At 39.2% G+C, this 16,241-nt stretch overlaps 1 protein-coding gene across 4 annotated transcripts in view; it reads left to right on the top strand.

Annotated features, from left to right (window-relative positions):
- Positions 1-16,241, top strand: part of THSD7B (thrombospondin type 1 domain containing 7B) — a 985,451-nt gene that overhangs the window by 879,262 nt on the left and 89,948 nt on the right. For all 4 annotated transcript variants that reach the window (XM_051849593.3, XM_089329248.1, XM_070071551.2 and 1 more), the window contains one exon: positions 4,815-4,965. In XM_051849593.3, the coding sequence (XP_051705553.3) occupies positions 4,815-4,965 (151 nt within the window). The remainder of the gene's footprint in view (positions 1-4,814; positions 4,966-16,241) is intronic.

Genomic DNA, 16,241 nt, shown 5'->3' with positions numbered 1-16,241 from the left:
TGAGAGAGAGAGAGAGAGAGAGAGAGAGAGAGAGATTGTCAAGATAAATAAAGTAATCCTTTCAAATGCTTCTGGTGTTCCTGAGATAAGAATTGACCATGAGTTTGACTATGGGGTGTCAGTTGATAATCTTGATAAAGGGGTTTTCTGGAATGGTAATAAAACACCATTAAATTGAGTCCAAGAGGTAATAAAAAGTGGGGAAGGGGAGGAAAAGCAGTGGGGATAGCCAATACGGACAATGCTTTGGATTAGTTTGGCAGTGAACTGCAGTAGAAATGAAATGTCCTATGAAGGGAGATGGGCAAGGAAATTGGTGATGTGAGATATGTAGAGGGTGACTAGTGTGCATCTGGGACTACTCTAGTCTTCAAGTCTGTACCTTTGGTATGTGAGAATCATGTGAAACCAGTAATTCTAACAGCAGTATTCTGGGAACCTGAAAGAAGTCCCTTATAGTGGTTGTCTATGTCCTAAACTCCAGAATCTGTAAATGGGGAACTTTACATTGCAAAAGAAACTTAGCAGATGTGATTATAAGATTTTCCTGTGCTAACTGGGTAGCTGGTAAGGTTGGAAGAGGAGATGAGAAAGAGAGGAAGATGTGACTACAGTGGCAAGGCATGGAGAGAAGCAATGCTGCCAGCATTGAAAGTGTAGGAAAGGATTCACCCAAGGGATAGGAGTGGCCTCCAGAACCTGAAAATGGCAGGAAGAGATCCTCCCCTGGGAATGCAGCTCTGCTGACACCTGTCACCTTAATGTTAGCCCAGTGAGACCCATTTTGGATTTTTATCCTACCAAATTGTAACAGAGTAGATTGTTTCAGCTACCAGATTTTATTATTTTTCAGTGTGGGGAGCAACCCGGACTAGACTGTTACTGGAATTAAGACTTATTCTATGCATCTGCTCTCCCACAATATGGCGCTGGGAGAGAAGTAAACAGCTTCCGCACAGCTGCCTCCAGTTCAGCTAATAAACTGTAGGACTTGCTCCTGATTGGAGAGCAGCGTACTCGGCGTGTGGGCAGCCGAGTTGGGATTGGCGGAGGAGGACTATAAAGGAGGAGAGAGACGGCATGCACCAGGAACATCTAAGGGGAACACCTAAGGGAACACCTGTGCAGCCCCCGAGAAGAGCCGGCCGGCGGTGTGCCGCTCCCCTGCGGAAGTGGGGAATGGGGCCAGGGGGAGCTGCCCTTCCACGGAGGTGGAAGGGATAGTAGCCAACCCGGGAAGAACCAGCAGCAAACCTGGGGAGGGCCGAGCAGATGAAAGAACAGCGCAGGGTCCTGTGTCGTTCCTCCGCGAAGAGGGGGAGCGACATTCAGTGTTTAAACTTTTACTTAACCCACGTTTTCATTATGATGTCACCATACTTAAGAATACTGTGTGTTCTCTAAACCACAGAGCCTTCTGTAACCCTCTCCAGATGATAAACCTTCAACTACCTGTAAGAGCAGGTGTGATAGTCACTTAGATATGTTGACTTAGGGAGAGGAGCTGAGGGCCTAAGAAATCCTTGAACATACTTTTGATAAGTGCTCCAGTATTTTTGGCTTCATTTTCAGCCACATTTTCAGAGATACTTGGTGCTACAAATTCCAGAATGTTCTATCTATTCTGTGGTGTAAATGGAGCTATTTTTGTTATTGTCCCTTGACCACTTAATATTCAGCTTCCTGAAGTTGATGAGTGTGGTTAACACATGCATGTACAATTATGTTCCATTTGCTACAGGCATCCTCTCCCGTGTTCTTTGTCTTTCTGGAGTAATGCCTTCCATCCACATTATTGTTGTTTGGGAACAAGTTCCTTTAATATGGATTTTGTGGTATATTGACAGTGAACAGAGACTAATGTATATGTTCAGTGGACATCATTAACAAGAAATCATACCCGTTCTTAGCAAAATAATAACAGGACACCAGCTAAGAATGTACAGGCAGAAATGAAAGCAAATTCCAGTATTCAATGTGTCTGGGAATAGCCATGTCAGCCATCCCATGGGTATGAAAGTCTACAGCTTTCCATAGATTAGAAGGTATTACTCTCTATGTACTGTTCCCTGCTAACCTCCTCAATGCAGTGACTTGTTTTTCATTAGCAGATTATAAAGGTTATTTTATTTATTTTTCATTTAGCTGATTATAAAGGTTATTTTATTTTTCTGTGAAGTTTGTGTTTTCTTTTTAAATTTTGTTTATTATTTTTGTTGTATTTTATTGACTTTTATTTAAAAGGCAAAGAGATAGATAGAGAGAGATCTCCTACTCACTGGTTCACGCCCCAATGCCTGCAGCAGCCAGAGTTGGGCCCAGCTGAATCTAGGAGTTGAGAAATCAGTCAGGGTCTCCCACTTGGGTGACAGACACCTAACTAATTGAGCCATGACCTGCTATTTCCCAGGGTGCATAATAGCAGAAAGCTGAAATTGGAAATAGAACTAGGACTCAGACTCATGTACTCATATATGGACTGTGGGCATCCCAAGAAGTATCCTATCCAGCACACCAGATGTCTGTCCCTGTTTTCCAGTTTTGGTATATGTATAAAAGAAACCCCTAAGATATAAGGTAATCCATTGAAATAGCATGGTATAGGGATCCCTAAAAGCTCTCTAAAAGCTCTCGAGCACACTGCTCTTAAAATATGTCTTCCTTAACCTATATATTCTATTTGAAATTAGCAGATCATCAAAGGACACCATTGATCTCAACATCATTGTCATTTTTATCTTCACTATTGTTTTCACAAAAACAAAACACTCATAACATAAGGGTAATGCCTGGTTGGTTGGTTGGTTGATTTTTTAGTTTTGTATCATAGCACCCAGGAAAGGCAAAGACTTGATACATTTTAAGTCTTCAAGAATATTCACTATATGAATCATTCATTAGTAACAAATAATAACTTTGTATCCTAACACCTAGCAAAAGAGACTTGCACATAGCCAGTCTTTATTAACTAGTGTTGAAAAACTAAGTTTAAAATAAATTTCTAATTGGGGTATAATATTAAGACAGAGGAGTGCCCACACCATAGAGATGCCTCTGATGAAATTACACGGTGCAATCCCACCTAGATAACCAGGCCCAGGGGGCAAGAATTGCGAACCAAAACATTACCAAGACTGCCTCAACCCCTTTCCCCAAGGGTGACCACTATTGTTATTTCTGAAATCATAGATTGGCATTGCCTGTTTTTAATGTTAAATGAACAGAGTAAAACAGAATGTGCTCTTTTGTGTCTATGTATTTTGTGCAACATTATGTTTATGTCACACATGCTCTATCATAGTTCATATTTTCTTGTCGCTTTATGGCTTTTAAAATAATGTATGTTTGTCTATAGTACTTTTGCTGAACACTTAGACTATTTCCTGTTTGATTAAGAATATGCTATAAGCATTTTCAGTCTTTTGGGGGCAGTTTTGTTTTGGTGCACCTTTTTTGAAAATGTTGGTAATATACAGAGAACAGATTTCATGTATTTCATAGGTACATTTCGAAGAAGATAAACGTACTTCCATCCTTTCCCCTCCCTCTGTCAATCCTCCTGCTTCCTTTCTTTTGTTTTCTTTAATTTTTGCATATACATAATTTCAATGTACTCTATAATCAGAGGCTTAATTCACCATTAACCATAGTATTCAACAAGTAAAAAGTAGGAAAGCCACAGTTCCACAGGGGTATAACAAGGGCCAAAAACAACAATCATAACACAAGATATCCGTTTCATTACTCAAGATTTTTTTGCATTCTATATTAACTGCCATTATCAGAGAAAACATATGATACTACCCAGCCACAAAAAAAGAATGAAATCCTGTCTTTTGCAGCAAAATGGATGCAACTGGAAACCATTATGCTTAGTGAAACAAACCAGTCCCCAAAAGGCAAATATATATTTGGTGCACATTTTAAACCTTTTCTTTGTAAATAGTAGGGGAGTTTTTAGGTGACATGGTGTATGAATGAGCCTTTTCAGACACTGCCAACCAGTTTTCAATGCAGCTGATGCTCCAAACACCAGAGTCTGAAAAGTTGCTCTGACTCCCCTTCTTGAAAACTCTCGGTATTTTCCAAATATTTAACTTAATCCATTCATGGGGGGGTGGTGCAGGTTTTTAGTTATGTGCACCTGGGTTTTAATTTGATTGAATCTCCATCATTCTTAACTGGACCATTACTATGTATCTCAGCAACAGGTGCACTTCTCCCAAAGCCTAGCACAGGTTAATCTGAGCAGCTGTAGTGTGTGCATTCATGCAGAGTGCGCTTTACCCTTTGGTTTCTGATAAGTAGTGAAATGCCTTGCTTAAGTGCAAAGACTACCTGAAAGAATCATAAATTCAGTTTTTTTCGTATGATCATGTGTTGGAGATGGGGAATGCAGAGAGGAGGAAAGTTTGGAAAAAAAGTTTAGGAAATGTTAAGAGTATCATGGGAAATATAGAGCCTCAAGCTATTACAAGGGGATGGGTTTATTCAAAGGAGAGTCTTCAAGATTTGTTACAATAAAAAGAAGATTCACTCAGTGCTGGAACTGAGAAGAGATACTCGGAGTTCTTCAAGTATTACAGATGTCTGTAGTCTGTTTTGTTTGTTTTTGGTCTGCTGAGTAAGGGTTCTGTGTAGTGGGTTATCGTTCGAAAGGCCCACTGGCTGAAGAAGAGATTTTTTTTTTGTCCCTAGCTTCTCTTATTTTAAATTTACTGTCTTTGGGAGTTCAGTAACTGTGGAAATCGTGACTGTTTTATTTCCTCTCCACTGATGTAAGCAAGCTAGCTATCTGAGGTCTTGTCTTACAGGTGTGTGAATACTGCCGATAGTGAAGGCGGGACAGTGGATAGCACCCTGTGCAATCAGGATGAAATTCCCGCTGACACCCAGCCCTGTTCTCTGCCGTGTCCCAGTGAATGCGTCATGTCTGAGTGGGGGGCGTGGAGCAAGTGCCCAAAGGTAACTTCTCTTCTATTGTCAACACTCTCGTTCTCTAGTGCCTGCTTCACTCTGTTCTCGAAACGTTTACAGCTTTGCTCTCCGAACTGTTCTCCTTGTTCCATGGGAAATAACTCTCTTGAGAAAGCCAGAGAGTGAGAGAAAAGGTAAAGAATTTTCTGTAAGAAAGTGAGCATTTTAAAATGCTTGTGCTTCTAAGCCTTTATTGTGGGACAGGATTGAGGAAAATGAGCCTGTAATGATCACACTAGGGATTGGCTGAGCACTCATTGTTAAAGGGGTCTTTAGTACGAAAATGATTCTCATTATAATCTCTTGGTTCTGTTCCATTTTCATCCTGGCAGAATCAATTGTGTCTTAGAATCTCACCTCCACGTGTGTAGTTTATCCTCTATACGTGGCGATCATTTTTTGCCTTTTAATGTTTTCCAAAAGAAGAGATGGTTTTACTATGTTTCTACTTCTTCCCAAATTGACAAAGCTGTAAAGAACTTACTTATATTTTTCTTCATTAAAAAAATGGACTCACAGCATGAGAATGTCAAGATAAATATTCAAGTAGCCTAACTCAACTTATCAGTCCTTAAAAGTAAATTCTAATATTTTAAACATATCTCCATAAAGATGGAAAACAGAAAATGTAGATTAGAAACATATTATATGGATTCAAACATTAGAGAGCAAAGAATTAGTATATCTTTTTTAATTTATATATTTGACAGGTAGAGTTATAGACAGTGAGAGAGAGAGAGAGAGACAAAGAGAAAGGTCTTCCTTCCATTGGTTCACCCCCTAAATGGCTGCTATGGCCGGAGCTACACTGATCCGAAGCCAGGAGCCAGGTGCTTCTTCTTGGTCTCCCATGCGGGTGCAGGGGCCCAACACTTGGGCCATTCTCCACTGCCTTCCCGGGCCACAGCAGAGAGCTGGACTGGAAGAGGGGCAACCGGGACTAGAACCCGGCACCCATGTGGGATGCTGGTGCCACAGGCAGAGGATTAGCCAAGTGAGCCACGGTGCCGGCCCCCAAGAATTAATATATCATGATTTCAGCTGCCCTAGTGATACTTTGTGGATAGGTTATGGAAATGGAACATACTTTTGAAATCACTTCATATCCTACATTGGAAGTTTTTGATTATTGATTTTTATTAAGTATTATGATCTAACCTCTGATGATATTTCTGTAATACTGTTCTTGAAAGAGATTTCCCTGTTACTTTTTTTTTTTATATATATATTTGTTGAGTTGCTCAGAGGGCAACACAATATTAAAATGAAGAGTAAAAAATAACCTACAGTTATGGGATGCTTGTAGTACTAGGTTGTTTATTTCCTGTGTAACTTGAATATAATGAAAATTAGCACACTTGGCACCACTTCCACTCAGGTATTATTGTGAGTCCTTTGTTCAGCTGAGGAAACCACACAGAGTTCCACACTTCACAAGTGATGCGCCGCGAATGATCCTCACTCTGTCTGATGAAGCCAGAGCCTTTGGTCTTATATTCTTAACTCAATGATTTTAGAAGAGTTACAGTTAGAGTGAGACTCAGTACTGCCCTTTCTTTGAAGCACAGTATTTAAGAGCGAAGCAAGTTGTTTTAGCAGTGTGTATGATGACTTGATGAGTGAATACATGTATTCACACGTTAGAAAGCACAGTTTATTAATCAACCTGTATGAGGATTAGCGAACTGAAGAATTTTAATTACACATGGTTGTAGGCTCCTCCTCACTTATTTTCTCATTTACTCTCAGTAGATCCTATTCAAATGTAATTATTTTGCCATGAAAATGTTGCCCTCTTAAGTCAAAAGTACCTGGCCACTGGACTAAAATGTGTCTTGGAAGAGCAAAGTGCACAGGGTGGTGATGGGTCAGCAGCATTCTGCTTTTGCTTCTTTGCAGTTTCTATTTTCTGTAGGGTTTGTGGGTTTGTCTTTCCCAATACAGTCATGCTATTGTTGACAGGCTTAGAAATTGCAGATAAAGGAAATAGTTTAACCTTCTTTCTGTGTCTGGAAGATGACACAGTTACTGCTCAGGGTGAATTGAGACGGGTTCTCCTTCAACTGCTGATACATAATAGGAATAACAGCTATGCCAGCAGTGCCCTCTTCCCCTGAGCATGTCTTGTGTAACCGGCGCTGTGCTAGAAGCTCTGTGTAGTTTCACAACACTGGGCTGTGATGGCAGAGCCCTCGTCCTTGCTCAGTCAGATCTGCCAGACTGCAATGGCCATTTCCTCTCTCAGATGGCACGGGAAAAAGAATGTCAGTCAGGCTCATACCTGATTACTGTCCCTATATCTACATACACCACATAATTTTAATATGTTACAAGGTCCCATCATAATGCCCCAGTATCATAGGAATTTAATCAAGCTGAATCATTTTGCCTGGTGTTTAATAGCACTCCAATATGCATTTCCTCAGAAAAAGGACACGGCTATTTCATAATCAACCTCTGTACTGATTTAAGGATTCTAGTTACCATTATTGTTCCAGATTATTCTTTGATGGTCGGAAATATAACATTTGTTAATAGAATTAATTCACTGTGGTATTTGTTTGGTTTCACCTGCCTTGGCCCTTCAGAGCCAAACATATATGTAAGTTGAATATAGCTTTATGTCTGACTGTGGCAAGTTCTTTATACTTTCGTGTTACAGGATCCTATCAGAAAATGGGAACAATGACAACTATTTTCCCATACTGTGTAAGAACTAGAAACAAGCTGTATAAAGTGAATAGCACAGAATATTACTTACTACAGCAGTGTAGGGAAGCAGAGGAGGATAGGAAAGAGTAAGAGGGTGAGGAAGCAAAGGACGTCAAAGGCCTGCACCCATTATTCACGGTACTGTTGGAAACTGAAGGGACAGGTAACAGTACTTTCTCTAGGCTGTACTGGAAATATCCCTCCCCCTTCCCTTGAGCAATATGTTACTATTTGATCTTACAGAAATATAATGTAGCTTCCTTTACTGAAAAATAACTTATGTCTAGTTTAATAGTAGTCCCTCAAATTAAGACAGCTAACTAAATGAATGGGTTACTGACCTTGCAGCAGCTGCCCATTGCAAACCAGACAGAAGAGCAAACAAGACAATAGCATTGAAAATTGTGCTGGGATCATTTGAAGCCTTATTGAGAAGAGCTAGAGACTGTAAATGAATCAAGCAAAACAAACTCAATTCAAAGAGTAATTTGAAGAAAATGGGAAACCATGTGTTTTATTTATTTCATGTTCTTTTTTTTCTTGTTCCCATAACACATAACATACACTTATCATTATTTTTTTCAACATGCTTGCTTTTCTAGAATGATTTAATTTGAAAAAACTTATAGAATTATACATAAAAAACTTTCCCAATAGTGTTTACTTTTGAAAAGTGTTTCTGGTTTGGTGCCACGGCACACTAGGCTAATCCTCTGCCTGCTGCGCCGGCACACCGGGTTCTAGTCCTGGTCGGGGCACCAGATTCTGTCCCGGTTGCTCCTCTTCCAGTCCAGCTCTCTGCTGTGGCCAGGGAGTGCAGTGGAGGATGGCCCAAGTGCTTGGGCCCTGCACCCGCATGGGAGACCAGGAGAAGCACCTGGCTCCTGGCTTTAGATCAGCGTGGTATGCTGGCTGCAGTGCGCCGGCCGCGGCGGCCATTGGGGGGTGAACCAACGGCAAAAAGGAAGACCTTTCTCTCTCTCTCTCTCTCTCACTGTCCACTCTGCCTGTCAAAAATAAAAAAAAGAGAAAAAAAAGTGTTTCTGTGTATAAATACATATGTAAAGGCATATATTTATATGCATGTACAAAAATGTATATACCCATTTAATAATTCATTATTTAATGTCTGATATCTTATTTTCCAATATTTTTAATTTTTTTATTTGACAAGCAGAGATGAGGAGAGAGACAGCTCTCATCTGCTGTTTCACTCTGCAAATGACTGCAATGGGCAGCATTGGGCTGGGCTGCTGCTGGGAGCTGTGTACTCAATCTGACTCTCCAAAGCGAGTGGAAGGGACTGAATTGTTTCATCACCACTGCTGCCTCCAAGAGTCTGCATTAACAGGGAGCTGGAATTGGGAGCAGAGCTCGACTCAGATCCCTGGGTCATGCTCAGATGAGATGAGAACATCCTAACCGACGCTTTAAACAGTAGGCCAAATGCCAATTCCTTAGCCCCTAGTTTTCATTCTGGTTCTATACATTGCAAAGTTATACTATTTGATATTCATAGAATCATTTATTCTTCAAGAGACATTTCTAAGTTACTGGATTCAAATATTTTAGAACATTTAAACCTGTGCATCCCTGATGTATCTGAATGAATATATAGTTGTCTTCATTTATGCTCCCATTCTTACAGAAGTTTTCCATTGTATAATACAGACTTTTTATTCTATGGCTCTCCTTGTAGGATTGCCAACAGAGTTTTTGAAACAATAATATTGATGGACAAAACAAAGAGGGTCTTGGAGATAAATTTCCAAACTGATGCATAGTTTGCAGAAGCAAGACTTTAGAAACCCTCCTCAAAAAGGTGACTTAGGTTAGCAAACCTATTTGAACTTGAATTGATTCTCCTCCAGCTCAGTTCCTCAGGGGATAGCTAGAACTGTAGCAGGCATCACCTTCAGACAGTGAAAATTGGAGATCATTAAACAGTGGTCCAAACAAAAGCTCATGATCAAGCAATGATTCAAATCTTTGTATTGTCACCAGGTCACCCTCTGAAGAAGGATCACAAAGGAACACTTTGCAAAGAAACTACAAAGGGCTTATGTGAAACTGCAGTCTACTCAGTCATAGTCTCAATATTGTGCTTCCAAAATATACTTTATTTCTATATTTCATCCTTTCTCTGACTCTCTATGTGTGCAGGATACACCTGGGAGAACTGTGCAGAACACTGCCATTATTCTCACAGGCAAATGCACTGCTTTTAAAGAGAAAGAAAAGCAGGCCAGTTTTCTGACAAATGATCTATAATTAAGAATTTGAGGTTAAGAAAATTACCCTCTTCATGGGACTGCGCTGTTATTTTTGGGAAAGGATGTGAGCAGTGATATGTTATCACTGGTGACTCAACATTTTCATCACCTTGGCACCTCTGTAGGTTGTGTTTCAAAGAAGCAATTTACCCCAACATCTAGTGCTAGCACTCAGCTTCAAGTACTCCCTCAATCTCTCCTAACAGGCTTTAATGATCATGTGACAACCTGCATTTGTCTCTGGAGGACATCCTAGTGGTCCAGACCCTTAAGCTACCCAGTGCTTTTCTTTGCTTCATAGATAATAGTCGGAGGAAGACAATGATGGTAGTTTCTTATAATTTGGACCACAAATTCTGATTGTCTCTGCTAAATTGATATTGAGTCTTGTCAGAAGATGATAATTCATTATTCCAGGGCTTGTGGAATATTTTGCCCCCCCCCTCTATAATGAGATTTAATATCACTTATAGCCATTCTGGTTTCCAGAAACACATGAGCCTCTGCCAGACTAGGGTGCTTAATTTCATGCAACAGCACAGCAAATGACAATTTGATAAAAGCAGCCTGAGTTACTGAAGTTTTTGGAACTTAATATACTTGAGATAATTCTTTCTTACATGGTCTGAATTCTTTGAGTCTCAATATCATTGATTTGAAGTATAAAATAAGGTTCTAATCTCAGAATTCTACCTATGAAATGCATGAAATCCATTCTCTTTATACTAATAAAAATTAAAAATAAAATAAGGTTCTATTGCTCTCAACTCTCTCTGCTTTTTCTTCCCTTTTCCCCTTTATTTCCCTCTCTCTCTGTTTCCCTTTTTATGTCTACCTTATCTTTATTTTATAATTAAATATTGTTCATGATTTATTTATTTCAAAGCTACAGTGACAGAGAAGGAGGGAGAATCAGATTCAGAGATCGTCCTTCTGCTGGTACATTCCCTGAACGGCCACAGTGGTCAGATCTGGGACAGGCTGAGGGCAGGAACCAGAAACTCCATCCAGATGTCTCATATGGGTGGCAGGGGCTCAAGTGCTTGGTCTGTCTTCCACTGCTTTTCCAGGCATGTTAGCAGGAAGCTGACCTGGAAGTGGCCTACTTGGGACCCCTACTGGTCTTCCTAAATGGGATGCTGGCATTTTATTGCAAGCAGCAGCTTACTCTGTTAAGCCATGACATAGATCTCATATTACACTGGTTGGTTGTTGCAGTCATTTGGGGAGTGAACTAGAGAAAGATTGCCCTCTCTGTGTCTCTTGCTCATTGCTGCTCTCATTCTACTTTTCAAATAAATAAATCGTTTTTTAAAAAATAACATAATAAGCCCTGCACATTGGTCACCTCACTTCCGCAAATTTCTACTCCCTCAATTACCTTCCCTTCTTCTGAAAGCACACCTTGAAGAAATCACACATTTCATACTATTTCTTCCATAAATACTTTGTAAAGCTTCCTAAGAAATAATGACTTATCACAACAGCTAAACCTAAGCACAATACTTTTTTTACACCTCTCATGCAAGTGATACTATAAAGATAATTCAAAGAGAATTATAGAATGGCTGGTATTGTGGCACAGTGAGATAAGCCTGTGCTATCAACACCAGCATCCAATATCAGAGCTCCAGTTCAAATACAGGCTACTGGGCTTCCAATCCAACTCCATGCTAATGTGACTGAGAAAGAAGTGAAAAATGGCCCAAGTACTTGGGCCCATGCCACCCAATTGGGAGTTCCAGATGGAGTTCCAGGCTCCTGGTCACTGCAGCCACATGGGGAGTGAACCAGTAGATGGGAGTTCTCTCACTTTGTCTCTCCCTCCCTCCATCCCTTGTTCCCTCTCTCACTCAGCCTTTCAAATAAATGTCTTTTTTTACAGAGAGAGAATTGGAGAGGACAGGAATTGTCACTGCTACCAGTGGGAAAATATATAATTGAATTGGATTTATGCTCTCATTGTAAACAGCTTATAAAATGGCAAAATTACATAACTCAACATTTTAGGACCTTGGCCAGCGCATATCACAGGAGTCGGGTCACTTTTAGGGAAGAAAACTGAATGAGATAAACTTTCTGAATGAAGTACAGTAGAGATGATGAAGCAAGGAATGAGATTCCGGTGAGACCCTGATATGGATCCAGGATCTGCATCCAAAAGGTAGAGGAAACTGAAATTTGAAGAGAAAGGAAGCAAATAAAGAAATAAATTTAGGTATCTGTATGAGTCTGCTTGGTTAAATGCTTGTTGGCACTCACATACGTGGAGTTCAGGCATAGAGTGACTTTGGGGGAGCTGCACGATATATACATTATATAGCATAACATAGCCAATATCATCTAGAAGACAATTTTACTCCAGGCAGCCTGAATAGAAAGGACTCTTCAAGCACTAAAGCAATCTGATGACTACCCTACGTGGCTTTTGCCTTAAAAGGAGGGATACACTAGCCTCAGTGTCAGAATGCTCCAGAACTTTCCTGATGAGATTTAAAGACAAAATCCAAAAGCTCAAACAGGTTCTCAAATAACATTACTACCTCCCAAAACAAACTTCAGTTCATTCAAATGCAAACAACACTCTCCAAGATTCAATGATGTAATGGCTTTCACAGTATCTGGTGTAGATAATCAGTGTGAGGGCATGATAGGACACTTGTAGCTCTGGAAATGGTTTCCTTTCTTCCTTCTTGTCATCTAATTCCCTTCATTCACCCCTCCCTTCCTTCCTTCTTATTAAATCTTGCTTCTTGAGCTCTGGTCTGATTTTACAATATTTCCACATTGTGAAAAGTCTTTCAGCTTCATCCCTATAACATGGACATTTCTGTGTATTATACATCATATCTAATTAGTAACAAATGTGACCCATACGAAGAAGAAAAGCAGTCAATAAATGTAGAATCATAACAAACAGAGATAATAGAATTTGAATTTTAAAAACAGCTATACTAAATGTTTTAAGGATGCTGTATGACTTTAGTCCTGAAATGTTATTTTTTGGATAGTACTGGTGGACAATCTTATGAGAACAAATGGAGGGAATGGCAGAAAGTCTCAATATTTAATACAAGGGCAGTCTTCTACTGGAACACTTTGGTTTTTTATTTTTTAAGATTTTATTTATTTATTTGAAAGTCAGAGTTACACAAAGAGAGGAGAGGCAGAGAAAGAGAGAGAGAGAGAGAGAGAGAGAGAGAGAGAAAGGTCTTCCATCCGCTGGTTCACTCCTCAGTTGGCTGCAATGCTCGGAGCTGTGCCGATCCAAAGCCAGGAGTTAGGAGCCAGGAGCTCCTTCCAGGTCTCCCATGCGGGTTCAGGGGCCCAAGGACTTGAACCATCCTCCACTGTCCTCCCAGGCCACAGCAGAGCTGGATCGGAAGTGGAGCAGCCAGGTCTTGAACTGGCAGCCATATGGGATGCCGGTGCTTTAGGCCAGGGCTTTAACCTACTGCGCCACAGCGCCGGCCCCTGGAACCCTTTGTTTTTGAAGTGTAACACCATGCCCAGTTGTGTCTAGTGCATAAATTCTCTGCTTTACCTTTCCAAGTACTAAAATTCCGGTTGTCCGCTGAAATTGAGGAGGTAGGCATTTGGCTATACCAAGTGAGCAGAGGTTGTCTCTGTATGAAGGTGTAATGATATATCTTATTGGTCAACTTGACTGGCTTATAGGGTACTCAAACATTTGGTCCAGCATTATTCGGAGTGTGTCTGTGAGAAAATTTCTGGATGAGACTGACATTTGAATCGGTAGACTGAGTAAAGCTGATGGCCCTCCCTAATGTGATTTGGCCCCATCACAGTAGGCCAGAACAGAACAAATAGGCTGGTCTTCCCAAGAACAATAGGAAAGTCGTCCTGGTTGCCTTGAGCTAGGATGTCACCTTGTGTGCCTTTGTACTCAAACCCGCATTTCCCTGACTCTCAAACCAGCATGGCTGTAGACTGCAACTATGCCATCAGCTTTGCTGGGTCTCCAGCTTGCTGCCTGCTGACCTCAGAAGCTGTCAGTCTCATATGAAGCCAACCCTTATAAGAAACAAACAAGCCAATGCCTACAAATATATACATACCCACGCTTGCACCATTGCGCTTTTTCTCTGGAGAACTTTAACTTACACAGGAAGTTTAACATACTTTTGATTCATATGCCAGTTTTGAACAGCACTTTCACCAAATTATTTAGATGTTTCTCAGATGATATTCAAATTCCTAATCTTTTCAAGATTTATGGTCCAAATCGTGTTCCAGTTTTCCATTACTGGTTTGGGATTCAGTATTCTCAGTTCTTCTCTAAGTGAGTCGTCATAAGAATTTTTGAGCTTCCCCAATTTTAATACTGTTACATCATTGTTGTTTATTGCTGTTATTTGTACACTGTTAGAAATAAATGTCATTACTCTTATTTTAATTCCCCTAATGTCACATTAGTGGCAATTTTGGAAGCATTAGTATGTGGTCTTCCATCTTTCATTAAAAATTAGAGATAAAAATAATTAAAATATAATTCATTTTCTGTTATTTGAAAATCTGAGATCTATGCCTAGATGGGGTCCTCAAAAATTCATAAAAATTGTGTATTATGAAAAAATTATGCATGGATTTTAAAAATTTTTGCAACAAAATAAACTGATCTTTTCATTTCCTTGAATTTTTAAAACTCCCTAATATGTCAAGAATTCAAGTCCTTCTCTTTGCTGTGTTTACTACATTTCTCTGTCTATTTCAAAGTGACAATATTTCCTAGAAGAAGGGATGAAAATCCTGTATCTGCTTCTTTTATTTTTCAGTCTGTCAGAGATTTTGCCTTTCAGTACCATCCATATGTGCTCATGGTGAGTAAGGTCAGTATATTGTTGTTGAGGATTGCACAAGTCCTGATATGCTTCCCATCATATTAATAATACATGGCGAACTAGGCAGCCCTAAAACAGATGTGCTATAACAAACTAGAAATAAACTCTATCTCAAAAAGATGGAGGTAGGGTAACATGTAAGAATGCTTTGAGGTTCTTAACAGTTCAGTGGTCTTGGTTGTACATTCCAGATCAACTTTTTTTTTTAGCTGAAAATTTCTTCAAATAAGAATCCAATAAAGTTTAATTTGAAATTTACCATGTTGAGTTGGTTTCGAAAATACTCAACTTTCACATTTTAAATATTAGAAAATGATATCCCTGTCTGTTCTTATTTGTGAGGAATCTTATTTAAAAAACATATCTGTATAGAGATCTATAAGAATATTTTAAAAGTTTGTGGGAAAATGTAATCAAAAGATAAATTTATTTTGGTACAAAATGATTTTGAGAACTTTGTATGTATGGTTTTTTCGTAAATATATCTCTCTTCTTAAAAACTTCTATTGATGATATTGCTTTAATTATATTCAATTTCTGATTGCTCAAAATAGCAGATAAGGCTTCTGAAACCAAAATCATGTCTTTGTGGTTAAGTATATTCTGATCACATATCAGTTATATGTTGTGTCCCCTTGTATTTAACTTACCGTGAAATAAAATAAGTCAAATTAAATTTATCATAGCATGTACAAATTTAGTTAGTGTATGAATTGTGCAGAGACCCTACTATGAAGAGAATTCTTTATCTTCTTTTCTTTCTTCTCGCTCTTTTTCCTCCCTCTTCTTCTTTTTTAGTATTGTCAGTTCCATATAGTTATGTTCCATTGTCCAGTCAAAGAATGGATTGATCAGCACATTTTATCTATTGTTATTGTATATCTTAAATTATTTTTACAGGTTTGAAATATGATAATGAAACAAAATGAGTATGTGTAAATTGAAGAGATGCTAGAGAATACATATCACTATGGAATATAAGGATACAATAGTATTTGCCCATTAGTTTCATAAATATCTAAGACCCTTTTGTTTGGTATTTTTCCAAAAAGAGCTGGTTTTAAATCAGCATTTATGATAGCTCAGGCTCTAAGAATATGTGGTCAGAATGGAGGTTCATATACTTGTGTATTATTGTGATTGATAAGCCAAATTAATGCCTTTATGAACCATTGGATCAAACATGAAAAAACATTGTTGGATGCAATGAGATTTATAATGATGGAATTTCTGATGATATGAGACACCGGAATAACTGGGCTATGATTCCTTGACTTTCAAACAATCTTAGGCCATAGAAGTCTCTGATGCCCATCAGACCAGAAGGTATGATCTTTCAGTGCTTGGAAACTGGTTTATTTCTGTTTAAAATGCATGCACTGTCCATACATGTGAGCTAGCTGTCAGAGTCATTTCC

The sequence above is a fragment of the Oryctolagus cuniculus genome, chromosome 3, assembly GCF_051225735.1.
Source record: "Oryctolagus cuniculus isolate XC-2025 breed Fujian yellow rabbit chromosome 3, ASM5122573v1, whole genome shotgun sequence".
NCBI lineage: Eukaryota > Metazoa > Chordata > Mammalia > Lagomorpha > Leporidae > Oryctolagus > Oryctolagus cuniculus.
The sequence above is the reverse complement of the archived record's forward strand: the minus strand, read 5'-3'. Positions and strand labels throughout refer to the sequence as shown.